This window comes from Lissotriton helveticus, chromosome 6 (genome assembly GCF_964261635.1).
Source record: "Lissotriton helveticus chromosome 6, aLisHel1.1, whole genome shotgun sequence".
NCBI lineage: Eukaryota > Metazoa > Chordata > Amphibia > Caudata > Salamandridae > Lissotriton > Lissotriton helveticus.
The window spans coordinates 649577936-649599032 of record NC_136067.1 but is presented as its reverse complement, the minus strand read 5'-3'; the positions used below and the strand labels follow the sequence as shown (position 1 = coordinate 649599032).

Sequence of the window (21097 nt, the reverse complement as noted above, 5' to 3'; positions counted from 1 at the left end):
AGTGCCAAAGGAAGCCGACTCTCCAGCTAACGCACTGATCAGGAAGCTGCCCTTTCGCCTGCCAAGAATCCAGCTCCAATGTTTCCGGCTTCACTTGCGGGGCGTTGGAAAATGGAGTCCCGAGACTGAGATACCAGACCTCCTTCATTCTAACTAAGGTATGGAGCTGATTAGAACCTAGAGAAACCTTTGGTAGATCCTTGGCAAAGAAAACTAAAACCTATGCTACACAATACTTACTTCTTCCCGCGTACTAGACTTAGGTTAGGTACATTGGGGTAGGCGTATTTTAGAAGCACCAGTTGAGTATTTAAGTCTGTATATTTATGTATGTATTTTTATATAGCTTAGAAACCATACAATGCTCTTACAGTATTATTTCATATTACTGTTTACGCTGTACGCATTATACTTTGCAGTCTGCATAACAATTGTAGCAGTTCACCTCTCTTGCATGAGAAAGAAGACTGTTCAATAAACCTTTTATTGAAAACGCCAGTCTCTCTATTTCTCTGCAACTCTGTAGAAACAAAGCATGGACGATTGACTGAGTGAAATACTTATCTATTGTTTCCGCGACTCTGAGAGATATATTCTTATTCTTGGGAAACAAAGTTGTCATATTTATGCGGTTGTCGAAAACTAATCCCTTCTTGTGTATTCGAGAAAGTTTCTAGTGACCTCTGAGTTAGCTGGCACACACAAAATTAAGTTTAGTATATTCGATAGAGACCTAGTTGACCTCAGTCATACGTCAAATCTATTGGATATATTATTCCAATGCGCAGAGCCAATTGGGAATATAGGAACTACACCACATGCCCTTTGGTTCATTGCAGCCTCTGGCTGATTGTTTGGAAAGAGCACTCTGTTTTCCTCACTTCCTAGCTGCTCTGATTCAGGCGCCAACTTGCGAGGTTGGCGGGCTAGTTTCCTGGCCAGCCTCACCTATTTAGGACATATGACAGTGCGGACAAGCCACTGGCATGCTGCAGGCGCACCTAAGGCAAGTCCGCCCATTTGCACCTGGACAGTGTCAGGGATGCTTGCAGTTCCAGCTTAGGTTACCCAACAACCACCTTAGTGGGTTACTCTAGGATGCAGCCCATGGAGCTCTGTCCCCGAGGAAAGATATTAAATGCATGAGGGCTGACTCAACCAATGACAAACTGTTAAGCTGCCCCAGCTGTATTTTTAGGTTTAACCTACCAGTAGGCATCCGACCTCAGCCCTGCTTTATAGGAAAACCTAAAGAAAGGGAAATTAAACCTACTATCTGTCCGTAAATTATCTGTGCATTACCTAACACACGCTCAGTGTGCAAACACAACATTGAAATTCAGGAGCTCATTATATCCTGCCATCTTGACTGCCTTTTTGTTATGTAAACCTAGGCTTCGGAGGTGTTTGACCCTGATTTGGTTACCATTATTCCATCAGGCAATGCTATATCCTCACAAAATCACCTTGGTCACAGAGGACATAGCCTATCGATCATTTATAAGGGGACATTTAATTGCACTTTTGAAGCACTTACGCTGCATGTGTCAGAAGTCTCGGAGATGCCGTTTTTTAGATTGAAAAGGGTTGCAATACATGTTTTCTCAGGGCTTCTAATTTATCGCCTTCCGGGACAGGGCACTGATTTCCTTGAAGGTTTGCTCAAAGTGTTAGAGCCCTTTCTGGTGGATCAGAATTTTGCCACACTTGACGATTTAAATTTTCATTAAGGAGACCTATCCAACAAGGACTCTTTATCCTAAACAGAATCTATGCAGAATTTTGGTTTTTCTCAGTTGGTGAAAGCCCCCACTCATTCAGCGGGGCACACTTTAGATCGGACCTTTTCTTTTCTACCGCCGTGACATTTAATGAGCAAAAGGTTCACAATTGATGGACGGAGTGCAGAACAAATCTAAACATTCACCCCCAGTCAAGAGATCTGGATTAAATCCATTGTTCTTTTGCTCACCATGCCAACCCAATTTAGACCCAGCCATATGCAAATCAGTCTTGACCTTGCTCTTCATGGGAACAGTCCAGCCCAAACTGCCAAGCCAGGTCCTCCCTGGACCAGAAACAAGTATCCTGGGACCCGTTTCGGGGTATAACTCATCATCAGCCAGGCTAGCTTGAATACAGTGGCATAGTGAGCCCAGGACCCACATCTAAGCATACAAGGCGCACTTAGAGCAAGAAAGCAGAAGACACACAATTGATGGATGGAATGCGGAACAAATCAAAACATTCACCCCCCAGTCAAGAGATCTGGGTTAAATCCATTGTTCTTTTGCTCACCATGCCACCTCAGTTTAGAACTAGCCATATGCAAATCAGTCTTGACCCTGCCCCTCTTTGAACAGTACACTCCAAACTGCAAAGCCAGGTCCTCCCTGGAGCAAAAACAAGTGCTGTAGCACTGACATTTAATGAAGCCAACCATCTCATTTGGGAACATCATTACACAGTTACCTTTAATGTGAGCTGCCCTGTACTATTGCCCAAGGGAGTGGGATTGGGACTGTCTAACCCTTAGAAAGTTCATGGTGGAAACTGGAGTAGAATCACATCAGAAGGCATTGAACAAGCGCTCTACAACCCTGCAGGTACTTTGCCTTTTCTCTCGGCTGAGGGATTACAAAACTGATTAGGGGCCACCCTTGATATTATTGCCCCTGTGAGAAGTAGTTATCACACTAGATCCAAACCTTCCGCGCCCTGGTTTACTAACAATCTTAAAAATCTGCGGCAAACTTGTCAGAGAGAACAGAAATGACAACTGAATCGCCGCCCTACTGATGAAATAAGTTCTTATTCATCAATATAAATGAGCTATTGACCACCTACTAACCAGACAAAATTAGAATGGCAGGTACCACCTCTAAAGAACTCTTTAGAGTTGTCATAAAATTGTCTCAGCAGTCTATTCCTGGACTTACTGATTTTTGTGGCAGAGTAGCCACCTACTTCATAGACAAAATTCTTAAGCTCTACTCTGAATTCCCTCCAACTGTTGAACCCAGTTTTTTTATGGAATCACTGGCCATCTACCCTAAGCCCTCCAAGCTCTCTGTCTTCCCTCCTGTTTCTAAGCAGAAACCCCAAGGAGCATCTCATGAGCCTAAAATCAGGGTACCCAGTGGCCCCCTGTCCACCTAAAATTCAGCAGCTGGCACCTGATTGCCAAAACTCTACAGCATATACTCGATTCTGTAATCCCTCTTCAAAATAAACCTAACACTGATTCAGATGATATGAAGAACTTCCATCCTATCTCACTTCTGCCGACACCTGCCCCAAAATCCTGGATAACTACCTTAATCAGGAATTAGTGAAACTCATTCAGACGTGTCCACCACGGATAGTATCAGACTATTAATGGATTCAAAAAGTCTGAGTGCTATATTCAAATGTTTTAATACACAAATTGCTGGGGGTGATTCACCTTCTCCTTATTGAATATTGTGACATTGCAGGGGTGGTCAACCCTGCCAACAGTATAGTACCTTGTGAAACCTTTACAATTTAGTATTACACCGGAAAGTTTGTAACCCTGCATTCTAAGGCACCGGAAGCTTGATGCTTTTCTGCATTCTTTGCCAGACTACATTCAGATGGTGCTTCAGTTGTGTGCACATTCATGGCGGCCAAGTGTCCCAATGGCAAATATCTCACTTTCAGTCAGTCTTGACCTTTAAAAAGACCAGATATGCTGCTAAAAAAAACGCTGTAAAGTCCAGGTGGGTAAAAATCCAGGATTAGCTTAGGTATCACATATAATGCGATAAGTTTCAGCTGTGAGTTTTGTTGGTATATGGAAGGTCTTGAGTCATGTTTTTACCAGTATCTAATGTGCATGGTGCAGGATGCTTTCACTTCACCTTGCTTTGAATATTAAAAGCCTGAAGTGTTTGGAAAGTGACCTGCTATCAATATTGACTTGTTAGAAAAAGGGTCTGATGTAGCAAAGGGTTTTAACAATTTGGTGTCTGTGAGTTATTGGGATAGAACATATTGGTTAAGATGAGCCAGACATTTCACCAATCAGCAAAAGAATTAAACACTGCCCAAAGACCAAACGTGATTTTAATTTTCCTAGACACTGTACAGTGTGTAAAATAATCAGATCAGACCCAAAACATGTCCTTAACTCTGCACCTTTATTCCAAGCACATAAAACTGGAGAAAACAAAAGGAAGAAGAAGCAATATTTTAACAACAAAACGCATGCAGAAGAATCTTAGGCCAGTCTTTACTTCTGCTTCGTTTCATAACAAAGTTACATTATTTTGATCCCAATAGAAAGAAGTATAAATTACTCATTCTCTCGCACTTTCCTTTCTTTGAACAACATTTTAGTTTGCGGTTGTGCAGGTGTTTATCAGTGTTTATATGTTTACACTGATGAGGGCTGCTTCCCGTTTAGTAAGGTTTTATCAGTTGATATAGGTTTAAACCTAAAACAGAATAGGCTAGTAATATTATTTCATTGGTGTACTATCATATGTAAGTAAATCACTTTACAAGAGTAAAGTTATTTTGTGAATCCACAACATGAATACACAACCTTAAAACATGCTATTTGCAGACCTAAGTTCAACTTAGGTGCAGAAATGATATTTTGAATTACGATTCATCTATCTATGAGACGTGAATGCTATTTTTGCCTCCTCCATTCATGTGTATGCTGCTGATGGTATGGTTTTCAAATTGTCACACTGTCTTGTGTAGACCAATAGGCAGGGCTTGGCTGCTTGAGGACCAGCTGGCACACTGATTTAAGCAGTTTTAAAAAACATCATTTTAAATGTTTATTTTGAATTGAATGCTGTTCTTCAGTTATCTATTTTCCATTCCATTGAAAAGTAGGCACATTGAACTTGGGTAGGAGTTGTCTAACTGACAGAAAGTCCAGGTTGGTGGCAGGCGTCCATGCTGGTGTGCTACAGTGGAGTGCACTATCTCCCAAGGTACGTGCATCCTGTTCATGTCTCACTTAGGGCTGCCTCCTGAATTGGCCACAATTCTTAACACATTATGCAGAATGCCACTAAGTTCTATAGGAATTGTGGGAGCCAAAGAAGATGCATACTGCCAGTTTCTAAACTCAATTTCTGTTTAAATGCACCGTTTCTAATAGTAAGGTATTAATGGCAGTCAATAACATTTTTAAGACCTTTAATGACTGTTGTCTTTTGTTGTTTTATACTTTGGAGATAAGGATATATTGGTATTGAGAAGTTCTTCAACTGTGGGTCACAACTAAGTCAGATGTTTGATATTGTGCCAGACACACACACACACATGCTCACACACACACACACACACACACACACACATATATATATACACTTACTTGCGCCATAGGGTATGTTTTGCTGCACAGACGTGATGCTGCTGGACCTGGATGTTCTCCCCCCATCATTTAGGGCATCCAGGCGGTTTGATTGGTTGTTGCTTGCTTTTTCACTTTCCCTCTTTTGGGCAGCTCTCTGAATCACACCAAGGAATGACTGGAAGCTGAAGTGATTATGACATTTCTCTGGTCTAGGAATAATAACAAATTTCAGTTCTAAGGTTTATATTTACCTGGTTCTATCATACATTTTAATCCCCATCTTCACAGCATACTTCTTGAGATACAACAAACATATATCCTCTACCAAAGGGATATGTTTAATGCGATATGTAATAAAGTATATTCTCTCCCATGCTTTTTACACCTGCTAATGGCTGTCCAGCTACTACAAAACAAATAATGACAAGTCATTCATCAGGGCTCAGTTTCATACTAGAGCATATAGCCATTAACTGTCAATTTTGCATGTGTAGTTCTGATTGTTGTATCTTAGTTCTAGCTAATACATATCTTTAATATAAAGTACATTCTACAGATTTAGCCCCAGATCAGCTCCCCAGTGTCTCTAGATATCTCGGTATAGTAGATAGGATTCTGTAATCCCTATATAAACAGCAGTCTACGATTTCTTTATAATCGGCTACTTGTGATGCACCAAGTCGCCAACAATAAAGAATTGACATCAGAACTTGACTATTATAAGTTATTACCGTTGAGTTCTGATGTCACAATGCCTACTGCCAGAGCCAGCAGCCAAAGGGAAAGGATCAAAATTGTAACAGCTGTTTAAAGCAACAAAAACGGAATGTAGCTTTTTTTCTCCTTCTTTATTTTAATAGCCTACAATGACAAGCAGAGAGAATGTTTCTTTTTTACATTCCTTAAATAGAGAACAGCTACAGCAGTTTTTTTTATTTAAGAAAAATAAATACCTGTATTGAACTGTTTTTAATATCTGTTTGCCACAAATATCTAACAGGTTTTGGATGTGTGTGCTTTTGTACTAGAGGCTTTATTTTTATTTTTCATGTTTGCTCTTTCATAAGAAATAAATGTATACCAAGGTTTTAAATGGTTTGTGGGAAGGGTGATTGTTTGAGCATATATTATATGGGCTAAAGTAGCCCCTGGTTTACATGATGAGGATATTGTAAGTCATGTCAGAGTTCCATAACCATGTACATAAACTCAGCCTCAGCCTCTATATGAATATGGAACTCCTTGGTGTCTTGCAATATCCTTATAATACAAGGCAGGGGTTACTTTATCCCTTAAATATTTGAAAAGTTCTATTTATTGTATACTCCTTCCAAAATGTTGTCAAATGGAGATGGTTTACAACAAAAAATTGCATTTCCTTCTCCGGCTGCTCTTTCAATGTGATATATGAGATGAGTCTAAGTAGTGACGATTTGGTGTTCTCAATTCATCCCCTCCTTAGATTATGCATTGGTCCATGCTGGATTGCTCTCTGACTACAGTCACAATCAATCTTTGTTCAATGCATGCAATATGCAGGTCCAACCCAGTTTTTTCTACTTTCCTTTTATCAACGGCTCATCAATCCAAATCTGCAGCAAGAGAACACACTTGCTGCAGGATCTTCCAGTATCTTCACAAATGAAGAGCAGATGTTATAATTGTAGTGCATGGGATTAAGTTTACGTACAAATCTCCAAAACAATGGAAAAAGCAAAAATACAAATAACACAAATTACACCCTTTTTGAGTGGCACAAAAACAGTTGCACGTCTGTGATAACTGCAAAATCACCATTCTTTATTAAAACAATGTGTTAGAAACAGAAAAAGCAAATTAAAGATGGGTGGGAGGAACCATTCTGCAAAGAGGACCTTTAAAAAAAGAAAGAGAGATAAACCTTAGCATCCCCTATGCACAACTTAGCTTGCAGCCTACATCCACACTCAGTCAGTCTCTTGCTTGTGCGCTCATCATTCACCCGCTTTCTTTTTCACAGTTTCCGTGAGGAAAGGGAATTAGTGAAACCATCAGTGAGGGGTCATTATTTACTTGTCAACTCATTTTCTTTAGCACCCTACCTTGGTTTTGTCACAATCCCATTCCATAGGTTTCTTTTAACTAAGTTTAGGTTCAATCAGTTACATTTTTATTTAGGCACTTTTAAAACATGGGAAAAACCGGAACTAGCCTTACCATGCATCTGTGATCATTTCTCACCCCAAGATACTATGCATTTTGCTATGTTTTGTCGGTTTTATGTAGAGCCAAGGAAAAAATATCTGGTACCAGTTTTGAAGGAGGCTGGTATTATACAAGTGAGACCGGCTCTGCTTTTTTTACAATCATTAACCAACATACGTATTACTTTTTGTATAGCTAATTTCTTGGTAGCCGCAGCTAGGATGAAAAAACATTCCCATTAGACCCATTGTTACTCCTTTTTTAATCTTTGTACGCCTAGATTTGTTTGAATGTAAATGGTTTTATTGTCAAATCTTAACATGTATGAAATGTATCTAAATTCCTATATGAAATAGTTTTTAAATTCTTTGTATGACTTTTAATTGAGTCGAATAAAGATATTCTGACTGACTGACTGACTTACTGACAGTTAAAACATGTTATAAACAGTTGTTTTGAGACAATGGCACGGCACTCCTGACAAGCCCGGTTACATTTATAAATACTAACAGCTGCTCCTTGACAAGCTCCGCAATGAGCTGAAGGCGCTTGGCGATGGTTTTGGGACTTTTAAAGCCCAGGCTGGTGAGCTTCCCTCTCAGTAGGATGGTATGGTCAGGAACACACAGGGAAACTGTCCGGAAGAGGGCACGCACATCGCTGGGGAGTTGCTTAAAACCAGGCTGCCAGTGGACCGTCAGGAACAGGTTACAGTTTTTGTCCACCGCAATCTTTGGAGACATGCATAAAACGTTAAGGATGATGACTATCACTATACACATGAATATACATAAACAGAACATCTTCTCTAAGGAAAACAAGAAATGTATGCAATAAAAAAGCTATATGAAGGTTTACCTTAGTTACAGAAATAAAATTGGTAAGCATTTGTTTAATACATTATTAACCTGAAGAGCATACTATACATTTATGCAATAAGATTTTCTTTTTCTGGTTTTGTTAGGAACTTCATGTTAATTGAATGGTGGGGTGAACAAGTACCACAGCATGTTACCGCAGGTATTCTATTGAGAATGTATACATTTTTAAATCATGCACTCAGTATACAAGAATTATCCGAATTCAGTTAACACTAGAGCAGGGCACTCAGGTGCCATAAAGAGGTAGGTTAATGAACAGACTTGTTGGCAGAGGATGCCTTCCCAAAGCTTCCTTGAATACAGCACTCTGCTGCTTTGTGGCTAGGTGCGCTATAGGAATAACATATGCATACATCCATACAACACTGATCCGTTGTAGCTAGGTCAAAATCAAAATCCCTTTATGTTTCCCAAAATTCTAAGAGATGCTATGGATAACCAACATGCACTCAGATTGCCATTCAGGGTTACTGAAGACAATCTGCACATGAAGCGACTCGGCTTGACCATCAACAACTAATTAACCAGGAAAGGAAACTGACGCAAGGTCAAAGCCAAAAGCAGCCAACTGAAAGATGTGATCTCTGAGGTCATGGTACCTACTGTCAGATACACTGAAGCTGTGGCTCACCTCTTGTTCATTGAGCAGTGCGCTCACTGGATGTTTGGCCTTCAATGAGTCATAGATAGTCTGGGCACCATACATAAAAACGGAGACAGCATTTTCAGTCAGCAGATGAAAATCATCGAAGCAGCTCCAGCACCCATCCTAGAAATCAAAGGAGTAGAGAGGTTAACATGTTTTACACCTGCTTTTCAAAGGCAGTAATGCTTTCAAGAGATGCATGATTACTGTCTGGTACACGACTACAGACCATCATTTCTAAAACCAACTTCCTTACAACGTGCAGCGACAGATAGTTCCTAACATAAGCGAGACTGCAAAATAATCAGAATCTTTCGTCCATCTCAATGAACATGGTCTTTTATTGTACTACAGAGAGTTGAAGAGCACACACCCTTGCTTTCATATTTTTGATACAGGATTTCACAATTTCAATAGACTGCAACGCTACAATAAAGTCTTAAAAAGCCGTTTGGCAACTTTTCTACTCAACTTGTCCATCAAGAGGAACATAAACCTTCTCACATTTCATGTTTGAATGGATTCTGATATCATTTGCAAACTCGAAAACGTCAGTTATTCTTACATCCACGATAAGGATGGGAGCAGCAACACATGTAGCTGTCCGCTCTGCTATGAGTACAATGCTCTAATCATTACGCCTCCATCCAATGTTATCAGTTCAATAGGAAAACAAAACAAGGGCTTTGGCTCTCCTTATGAGTTCCACTGCAGGAAATATTTCTGGAGAGAAATTGTACACGGTTCCTAAGTTCAGGACCCCGCAAACGAGGGGACACTGAAAATAGGTGCTGTGCAGTGGTTCCGGAATGCTTTTCACCCATTCTTGGTGCCTTTCCTCACACACCAGTCTGCCACATTTCCACAGTTTCTATCTGCAGAAATGTGCACGGGGAAAACAAACATGGGTTCAGTTTCAGTTCATCCTGACAGTTCCTGGCAGCCCCATTCTTCTATGTTGTAATAAACTACAGGAGTATGACCCATAAACCACGTTGAGATTAGGGTAGGACTATGAGGATAAACAAACAATATCTCAAGTGGTATTATTATGAAAGGCGATTAGACATGTATGCATCAAGCATTACGTGAACAGAGACAAGGAGACTCAATTAGTGTTTTTTTAGAAACGTGCTCATGGCATCGTATAATTAAAGAACAGAAAATGATATATACAGTTGTAGCAGCACTGTACGTGAACAAATATAAAACAACCCGAATTGGACTTGGTGCTCTAAATGTGTAAGTGACACAAGAAGTGGCGACGCAAGTGACAATTGTGATCATCAGGAACGGTGCATGGTGTAAAGGTGCTTGAATATATACAGTGTATCAAGGGAACAATGTGGCTCAAGACAATGGGCGGTGCCCGGGTATTTGGAAGCCTCAGGCTGAATGAATGCACACAGACGTGGCGAGTCTGTGCCTTCCTCTGGGCTGCATTCATTCAGCCTGAGGCTTCCGAATACCCAGGCACCGCCCACGGAATCCCTTTACTCCTGCCCAATAGTTTTTTTCCCCACCGAAGTCCGGATTTGATTGGCACCCGCTAAGAGATTGAAATCCTAAGCCAGGTTCCTTCTCCTAAGACGCCGGCCGCCCTCCACTTATCTGAACCATCTTGGCCGCTCTGGAAACCACCAGCACCATTTTTAATGACAACCCGGTCCTGAAGATAATCCTGACCAAAGAGGATCGAAACATCGTCGACTGTTCAGCTCAATTGATGGCGCATTTCCCCGTGTGGCTCTGTTAAATCATCTGTCAAATCCTCCAAGAAACCCGCATTACAAATCATTGTCTTGAGCCACATTGTTCACTTGATACACTGTATATATTCAAGCACCTTTACACCATGCGCCGTTCCTGCTGATCACAATTGTCACTTGCGTCGCCACTTCTTGTGTCACTTACACATTTAGAGCACCAAGTCCAATTCGGGTTGTTTTATATTTATTTACGTGCAGTGCTGCTACAACTGTATATATTATTTTCTGTTCTTTAATAATACGATGCCATGAGCACGTTTCTAAAAAAAAACTACTAATTGAGTCTCCTTGTCTCTGTTCACGTAATGCTTGATGCATACATGTCTAATCGCCTTTCATAATAATACCAGTTGAGATATTGTTTGTTTATCCCCATTCTTCTATGTAGCATCATTCCCATGCAAGGGCACCTCCAATGCTGCACCATAAGCAGTAGGTCAACTTCTTCTTTCAAGTAAGGCCAGAGAGAGAGCTTCCTGGTAGACTGTCAAACATTTCAGGTTGATGGTCCTAAACCTGGCAAGGGTAGCTGGCAGAGAGCACCAAAGAGATCCCCGGTCACCACTGCTGTGGTACACCAGTTCTAGTACTGAAATCGTGGCAAACTGGCCTATAATTTCTGTCCCATCTTTACAGTACGGGTGCAGACTGAGATTGTGTATTCTAATAGTGCATCAGTTACAGCAGGTCTTGCCCTTTGCTTATTCCTCCTAGACTAGTCCAGTCATATTCCTTTGCTTCAGGTATCAAGAGGAAGGTGCAATGGGGATGGGTGTCTCCTTTCAGGGGAAACACAAAATAAGTGAGCAAAAGAAGAGAGAGGCTGCACCATTTAACTACCTGTTAACCTATGAAAATAGCCCTTTCTGGGCACATTCTAGCAGGAATGGGCAGCTTGATTTCCTATACTTCAAAAGGACCCTATGTTTCCTTTCCTCCACACTCCAAAGGACCTCAGGTGTACACTCAAGAAGCCAAACTATTCACTTTATTGCTTGGGACTCTCTCAACCTCCACAATATCAGGAAATCAAAATGGATTCCTGTGTAGACTCGGCCACATGTGACACACTAAAAGCACAACCTCCATGCACCGAGCTTGAACAAACAAACGTTGCACCATGTACCACATCGGTGAAGCAAGAAACACAGATGCAGGGGACTGGCAGACCTATTTTAAAATAGTGAAGATACCAGTGGGCGACACTCCCTGGCAAGTGACAAGGAAAAAGGCCTTTCCTGCCACAATAGTCTGTCACTGGCATCACTCTCAGTAGCCTGATGAGCAGATGGTAGTCGCAATTGTGACTTCTTGTGCCCCTCCATGCCACAAAGCACCACTCTGGATCGCATATAGTTTCACAGAAAGCACTTAGGGCACACAACTGTAGTGTGTGCTGAGGCGAAATGTGAGAAACCTCCAGAACTTACTATGGGGAGGTCAATCTAGGCACATGCAATCCCGAGTCACACAGGAACATTTTCCTTCCTGATAAGCATAATTTAGGTCTGCGTCTAGCCCTATCTTACACTAGGCTGGTAGGTAAAAAAAGCATTGAATAATATGTGCTATTTGACTCGGAACAAGTACTCTTGTCTTGATATTCCGTGATGAGTCAATCTATCATCACAAAATATCCCTGGCCCGTCACAACTCCCTCTAATAACTTGATATCATTTTCCAGTGCCGTGAAGGTGCCCCTGATAGATCGCAATATCCCCCACTTTTAGTCCGCTTTTAGGCAGGCATGAACCCGGGATGCTTATCTTAAATGCTTCCCATACTGTGCTAATCTCTGGGACAGAGGCGTTATTTCTGTCAAAAAAGTCCACAATTTCTTGCCTCATTTATTCGTGAAAGGGTACATCCAGCAATACCACTGCCGAGTCCCGCCAGGACATAGAGGGTAAAGTAAAGTAAAGTAAAGTCCACATTTGTAAAGCGCACAATCACCCGTAAGGGTCTCTAGGCGCTGGGGGGCCGTCGGGAAGATTAAGCGAGCTATTGCCCAGAGTCACATGGTGCTGGGCTAACCTGCCGCCGGAGCTGGGGATCGAACCGTGGTCCCCAGATTCCAGCGTCAGTCGCCCTGGCCGCGGCGCCACAGCTAGTCTGAGCTATCAACGTAAGCACCACTGGGGAATGTTCAGAGTAAGTGCGTGCTAATTGTGTTGCATCCTACACCCAGACTCCAAGCCCCTAAAGAGGAGCCCATAATCTAATCTCAGCCAATTGTGAAGTACTCCCGAGTGGAAAGTTCCCTCCTTGTACAGGGGGTGTAAGAGTCTCGACGCATCCAGCAGGTGGTGTTTCTCCATAAGAGCATTAATATGTCAACTAGCAGAGGCCTGATGAGGAGGCTGTGTGTGGGATCTATCCATCATTAGATGCAGAGTTATGTTAAAGTCCACTCCCCAAGTGATATGTGTAGGTCCTATGTTTACTATGAGGCCCTATAGTCTAGCAAAAAAAGCGGCGGCGTCTATGTTGGGCCCCTAATAATTAACAAACGTAATGGATGTTGATGCCATCCTCCCCCACATCAGGGTGTAACGACCCCTGGGGATCAGTAATCGAGCATAATGGGGCATAAGGTGCACCCTTCTGGATGAGTATCGTAGTACCCCTAGCATATGAGGTGTAAGTCGTGAAGCTTTTGTGCGATGCCCAGCGGCCAGAAAAGATAGTATGTGTGTCGGGCTCCATTTGTGTCTACTGCAGCATAGCTACATGTATAATGTGCTAAGCCAGGTATGCTAGCACATGTCACTGTTTACGGAAATTACCCAGTCCTCTGATGTTCCACGCCAGGCAATTATATGTATTTCGGGAGTCATCATTTCTTTTGAGTTCAGGGATAGTCATCTCAATACGCCCATGGGTTTGCTGTTGGATTGTTCAATTTGCCCCAAGACTGCATGGGGCACAGCATCGGAATCGTAGCTGGCAATGTAATCAGATGAACAAACAACATAAAAAACCAAGCCCCTTGCCTACCACCACCCACAGTGACAGCCCAATCCTGCCAGGACCTAATCACCCTTCCAATTCTAAAGGTTTACCAATACCTCACTCTCGGTGACACCCATTGTAGTCGCAGGCACCAGTCATGAATCATCAATCACTAAGAAGAGGTTAAATAGTCTTTGACAGCGCTACCAATTAGCAACAGACAGCCTGTAGTAATGTATTGAGTCAATGAGTGAACCCAAGAGAGGAAGTAGGTTCCTCAAAATTGAGTGTGAAGGAAAGAAAGAGGAAATGATGGGGGAAAAGGAGCATGGGGGTAGAAAGGGAAAAGTGCTAACAAAGGAGTAAAAGCTGGAGGAACACAGACCAAGGAAAATGAAAGCAATAACATAGTTTAGGGGTATCCTTCAGGTAGACAGCCGGAGAGCCTGGCGCCCCCCCCCCTCGAGTGAACGTGGGTGTCCAGGGCCAAATTGTGGGTGTCTCAAATGACAGCGTATGAGTTATGGGTTTGCAAATCAGACTCTTTGTGCGTACCTACATTCAGTCCAATACCAGTTAAATGATGAGGGATACCCATACTGCGTATATTAATCCTGTGCGACAATGCCTCTAAGTCTTTGTTTTTAGCAGAGATTACTTTGAGGACTTCCTCTATGTTGATAAGCTGGTCCCTTCTGCGGGAGACAGCGTCTTCGAACGCAGAGTTTCTGAGCTCCGCTTCAGTTATACGGCCATCTTCTTTCTCTATCTTCTGGGTAATGGAGTCCATTCTAGAGTACATGGTATCAACCTTAGATTCAACTGAGGTGAGACTGTGCTGCTTTGCTAGAAGTAGTGATTTAATATCGGTAGTATCAGTCGTTTCTTCACTGAGTGCTTCCTCAGTGAAGCTCTGGTCAGCACCGCCACCAGGGGTCTGGGAAGACCTTTGCACTTCAAATTGCAGCTTGGTCTGGTTACCCCCCCCGCCCCCCGGTTCCCCCATGATGCTTTCAAGGATTCTGTTTTTACAGCTAATATTATGACTATGTAGTCGCAGTTACTAATCGCAGTTGGCCGTGCACCTGCTTTGGATCCAGTGATTTCCTGTTCACATCAACCAGCCATTCCAAGCACCTGCCTCAATGTGACCCATAGACCTGCTTCTCCTCCACCCTATCCAGCAGATGAGGATTTATAAACTGAGGTAGTGCCAGCAGTACTTCTCTGCTCAGTTTAAGTATGGAAACAGGTGACATCAGTAGCGGGCCCCTCTGAGCTAGTTAAGGTGGGCACTGATAGCACTCAGTTCTAGCCGGTAGCAGGTTCCATTATCCAGCTGTATCTGTATGCACTACTCGGTGCCTTTTAATTGGGTGTGGGGTCATAGACCATGCAGTGGGGGTACAGTGGGTCCGACTTGGTCCTTTTAATGTTTTTGTATATTTTTTGGGGGGATCCACTCCCTCAGCGCATCTGTAGATTAGATCTTACCCACTAGGAGTATTTGGGTCAGCAGCACATATTAGTTTCAACAGCCCCCGCTCTGCACCCACAGTCCTGCCTGCACTCACCACGTTTTCGCAGACCTCAAGAGCGGTGCTGCAGGTCCATAGTCTTCGGCCCCCTCCAAGGCGGGGGAGGCAGCTCCACCACAGGTTAGGATAAGTTCGCCCGTGGTCCACCACCCAGCAGAGACGTAGGCTCAGCGGTGCATGCTGTTATCTTTTACGCGGTTGCCATTTATGGCATACCTCTGCAGCAAATAAATAGTGGCACACAGGAGTTGTACCAACTAACTCCCCATGATTAGTAGCAGGCATGCAGGCAAATAAATCTGCAGATTGCAGCTATTTGGGGCTGGATTCCATCAGATGCTGGTCCCCGATTTATTTATTTATTTATTTATTTATTTATTTATTTTTACAATTTGTAAAGCGCAACTTTACCCGTGGGTGTCTTGGCGCTATGACTCAACTCATTGTCCCTGTAGGAGCATTATCAAGATTCAAAAATAGTGCAGTTAGTAGGAAGGTTATTGGTCAAACAACCAGGTTTTCAGCAGTTTTCTAAACTGAAACAGTGAAGGGGTAGACCTTATCGCCATCGGGAGCGTGTTCCAAAGTCTGGCAGCGGTATTTGTAAAGCATCTATCACCCCAAGAGACAGTCCTAGTTCGTGGCACTGTCAGCTGGAGAAGATGTTCCGATCTAAGTGATCTGTTAGGGTGATATAGAATAAGTTTCTGTTTAAGAAACACCGGGCCAAGACTATGTAATGCCTTAAAAGTCAGGCATAAGGTTTTAAATCTGATCCGATTTCTTACAGTTAGCCAGTGGTAGCTCCTGATTACCTGCTTAATGGATTTATATTTGCGGGTGCCAGACAGTAGCCTTGCTGCTGCGTTTTGGATTAGTTGTAATTTGGCCACCACCCGAGATTGAGCATTCACAAATAGTCCATCGCAGTAATCCAAAGATGAAAGCACCAAGGAGCTCACCACCGTTTTTTTCGCGCTATCTGGAAGAAATGGCAGAATTTTTTTCAGGAGTCTAAGTTTGTGAAATGCGGAGGATGCTATCTGATTAGCATGGTTAGAAAAATTAAGCTTTTCATCAAAAATTACTCCTAAATTCCTGACTTTATGAACAGGAGTTGGCAGGGCTCCGAGTAGGGGGGCCCACCAGACAGAAGACCACGATGGGGATAACTTTCCAAAGATCATTACCTCAGTCTTCTCTGAGTTAAGTCTTAAACAATTTCCAGCCATCCACTCCTTATTTGCCAACATTCCTTCCTGGAAACGTGCCGCCACCTCTTCTCCATCGTTCTTAATGGCGAGTACCAACTGGGTGTCGTCGGCATATGTGGTAAGGCTCATCCGGTAGTTTTTAATAACCCTAGCTAAGTCCGACACATAGATATTAAAAAGTGTCGGACTTAGGGATGAGCCTTGAGGAACACCACATGGTAGGGCAAGATCAGCAGATTTAAAAGATCCTATTGTTACTGCCTGCGTTCTGCCTACAAGAAAAGAGGGTAGCAGGGCCCTGGCCCTTGAATGTATACCCAGTTCTCCGACACGGTCAATCAAGATGGAATGATTGACCGTGTCGAAGGCTGCAGACAAATCCAATAGGACCAGCACCGCTGTGCCTCCTTGGTCCCTGATGATCCTAATATCATCGGCGGCCTTAATCAATGCTGTCTCGGTCCCATGCATTTTGCGAAACCCAAATTGAGAATCGTCGAGCAAAATGTTTTGCTCAATATAATCCGACAGTTGCTTATTCATGGCCTTCTCAGCTACTTTAGCCACAAATGGTAAGCTAGCGATGGGTCTATAATTCTTCAGCGTGGATTTTTCTAGACCAGGTTTTTTAAGAAGAGGTTTCAGTAGAGTGTTCTTTAACCTGTCCGGAAACACCCCTGATATGAACATTCCATTACAGACACCTGTTATGACTTTACTAATAAGGTCAATTATTGGGGAAAAGATTTTAGGAGGGCAGGGGTCGAGGGCTGAGCCCATTTTTATTGTCCTAATAATATCCACTGCCTGCTCCTCTGTTATATCTTTGAATTGAGCAAATGAGCATTCAAGGAGTTTTGGTGAAGAGGTGGATTTCAATATAGTAGGGGTTACTGAGAAATCAGAGTAAATATCATTTACTTTAGAATAGAAAAAATTTGCCAATGCATCACAAAATTCTTGCGTGAGAGGAGGACCTAAGTCCGCTGATTTCCCAGCCAATGATTTGACCACCTCATACAATTGTCTACTTGAGTTTTTCGAATTTTCAATTTGTTCTCCAAAATAAAAAAATTTTGCCTCCTGAATCATTTTCTTATAGACAGCTAGTGTTTCTTTGTATATAGATTTACTTTTGTTGTCATAAGTCCTGCACCAATTTCTTTCTTGACTCCTACACACCTGTTTCTGCTTTCTAAGGGCTTCTGTGAACCATGGGGCCGAGGGAACTTTCCGTTTTTTTTAAATGGATTTAAGCGGCACATGTGCTTCGACCGCATTACCCAGCCAGGTGGAATACTGTTCCAGCGCTACATTAGGGTCATCCGAAATTACAGGACCTGATTTAATCAACCACTGTCTAAAGATCTCGTAATCAATATCCTTCCAAACTCTAAACTTTTCATGAGTTGGAAGGGGTCTTTTAGTAATCGGGGCCTGATGGATAGGAATGTGGCACAGAATGGCATAGTGGTCTGACCAGGTAAGTGGCAGAACCTCCCGTATTACTAGCTCATTGATGTTAGAAAAAATGCCATCTAATGTGTGTCCTGCCTCACGCGTAGGTACATTTATAAGTTGTGTTAATCCCAGCATTTCACAGTCGGCTAATAGGGATACAGTTTCGGAGTCTTCCTTTTTATCTAGATGGAAATTTAGATCTCCCAAGGCAATAAATGTATCATCAATTGCCAATGGTTCCATCAATGACACAAAGGAGGACAAAAATTCGGATCGGGAACCCGGTGGTCAATAAATGAGTACTCCTTTAAGATTGTATGAAGGAGTAAGTTTGATGGAGAAATGTAAAGCTTCACATGTTAATGAAGATATGGGAAATGTTCTAACAGGAAGGGTAACCCGAGAAATAATTGCCAGACCCCCTCCCTTTTTCCCTTGTGGCATGAGCCTCACTACAGGGACTTCGAGAAGGAGCCAGCAAAATCTGTTTTCCTCCATCTGGGTTGCAGGTACATCTCTGCAGCCCCATGCCATAAGTGAGAGTAGGAAGGTATTTCCTGTTGTATATTTCTATAATGGGTGCAATATGTTTTTTCTGTATAGATGCAGCAAGTGCAAAAGTGGCCCCAATTGTACGCAGGAAGTTTTCCAACCTATTCCTGATGCAGGGGGACCAGGAACAGACATTGTCAAACACCATCCAGAGATATGAGAAAGAGCTCACCTTTTCTATTATTCTTCCTTCTATATCTAAGGTACAAGTGTACTTCGGGCCACACACCATAATAAACGTTTTTGAAAAATATGTTTCTAAATCAAGCCCATTCATGAACACCACAAAACTAGATATCATCTTCTTGAGACCAATTGCCATCCTGGCCTAAAGGGATGCATGTCATTACCACGCATGCTTTTACAACGCATGCCTTTACTACGCAACTTTCACAACGCAAGTCATTACAACGACTTGCGTTGGGGGGTGCTGGATAGTGAATAGTTTAATTTACTATTCCAACTCCAGTCCCCGTGGATAGTAGGGAAGGTTTTGGATAGTAAATTAACTATTCCCTATCCTAGAGCGCCCCCCAGCGCAAGTTGTTGTAATGACTTGCGTTGTAAAAGTTGCGTGGTAAAGGTACTGCGTTGTAAAAGTTGCGTTGTAAACGCTGTTCCCCGGTCTAAAGCACTGTGTCATCTGCATAAAGTAATGCAGGCACAGCTTTATTATCAACCCGCGGCACATCTGTCCCTGCTATCACCAGAGTCTTTTTGAGATCATTGATATACAGGAAAATATATATTGGAGAGGATGCAACCTTGGCATACTCCACATTTAACTTTGAATAATGGAGTGCACTCCCCTTCATCACCAAATCTGACTGAAGCCTAGAGATTCCAATGAAGGTGTCTTAGCCAGCGTGCCTAATTTGCCTGCTGGCACATTTGAGTCAACGCAGGCCTTAACAAATAAGGGCTGAATAACAATGTGTGTTGCAGGTGGGGCTTTTATAATAAAATTCCCTTTGAACGTCGAGTGGGGGCATTGGGCCTCTGGACAGACAATTCCCAGGTGACTCAATAATCATAAAATGTGAAGTCCCTTAATCACTGGTGAGGTTTTGTCACAAGCTAGAACTGGTATGAAAAAATCAAGTCCTACTAAGATCCTGCTGTTGCTTACTGCAGGGCATAAACACATGTGATTTGTAGACCCTCAAGCTGTGTGATCACCCTCCCTGATCCGGAAATAAGATGTACCTCAGGACCAGGTGAAGGTCTTACAATACCGCTCACTGGGTCACTTAGGCACATCTTCATGGTAGAGGTAGTTCATGGGGAAAATAATGATTTTGTTCCTGGCTATCAAGACCTATTGGCTCTGCAAGACCTATATCAGGGGGGCTTATGGCATTAATCATGGACAATTGTCGCTTATTGTGGGTCATAATATATTTGTTAGGGAACATCATGATTTACCTTCTACCCAGTCAACAAGCCATAAAGGAGGGTGTGATTGTAGCCCCCTCAGGTGTCAAGAGTGCATATTTAAAATTCCTTAGTTGGAATATTGCAGACTTGGCTACCAACCTTCATTCTGAGGAATGGCATATCTTTATTAATACCTATGATATCTATCGGGTTTATGCAACATAAGTGGTTGGTGAATCATATATCCTATGATGGGTATATGTGCTACAATCTTCCTCCTTTTCCTTCTCCTGCAGGTCGCACAATAAAAGACATGACAGCTTGGTTCAAAGTTGACCTAGGTTGTAAAATCTCACCCATTGTGTTGGAGATGGAAGTGGTGCAGGTCTTCTCTCTTTGATAGGAGCAACAGCTGAGAAGAAGTTACATTCAAGAAAGCCCTTTAACCTTCTCTCGGCAAGTGATTTTAATCACAGGAAAGGGACTAGCTGGCCTTCTATCTAGATGATTTTCAACTTGTGGCTAGGGTGCCTGATACCTGCCCCCCTGGCTGGCAGTCTAGGTGCTGCTCCAGAAGCTATATCACATAACTGTGTTATTGCCACCTCTTTCCCCTACTTTCCTGGTATTAATAGTTGGTTGCACAGCAGATGTTGAGGGCATTGTTCCAGCGACTGCATGTGGCTGTGCCAGCACCTGACCATCGGGATGACCCTCACCGGACTTTATCAAACTTTTTTAAGATGGCCTCGATAGCAGTAAGCCAGGATACAGTTTATGAGCCAATAAATCACTAAGGCACCCGCTTATGATGTCCCAGAAGTCAGGGTCCGGTGGTGGCAAGCCTGTCGGCATACTCTGCCTTTGTGTCATGTTTCTGTTTTGGGTTAATCAACTTCGGTTTCTGGGTCCTTATTCTTCGTTTCGCCACTGGTCATGAATCAGGTGAATAGGCAGCAGTTCAATACTATTATTTAGAGCCGTCCCTTCCCCATAACATCTCCAGTAATGCCACAGTCACCGTCCTCTTCAAGTAGGGTTAGCACGCTGGAGGGGCAATCAGTTGGAACAATGGTGTGAGCGTTGACAGGGGTAACATAGGTGACAGTGATGAGGCAAAGTCCTTGGTTGTAAGAGAAAGTAGCATTTCCATCAGCTTTATTTAATTAGAAATTACATCCACGG

General features: G+C 42.7%; 1 protein-coding gene across 1 annotated transcript in view; it reads right to left on the bottom strand.

The window, feature by feature from the left end:
* LOC144762435 (dynein axonemal heavy chain 5-like) overlaps positions 1-21097 on the bottom strand; it is a 1437549-nt gene that overhangs the window by 683612 nt on the left and 732840 nt on the right. Inside the window, exons 50-53 of the mRNA XM_078647616.1 lie at positions 9035-9172; positions 8033-8253; positions 7664-7671; positions 5357-5542 (exon numbers count right to left, since the gene is read on the bottom strand). Of these exons, the coding sequence (XP_078503742.1) occupies positions 5357-5542; positions 7664-7671; positions 8033-8253; positions 9035-9172 (553 nt within the window). The remainder of the gene's footprint in view (positions 1-5356; positions 5543-7663; positions 7672-8032; positions 8254-9034; positions 9173-21097) is intronic.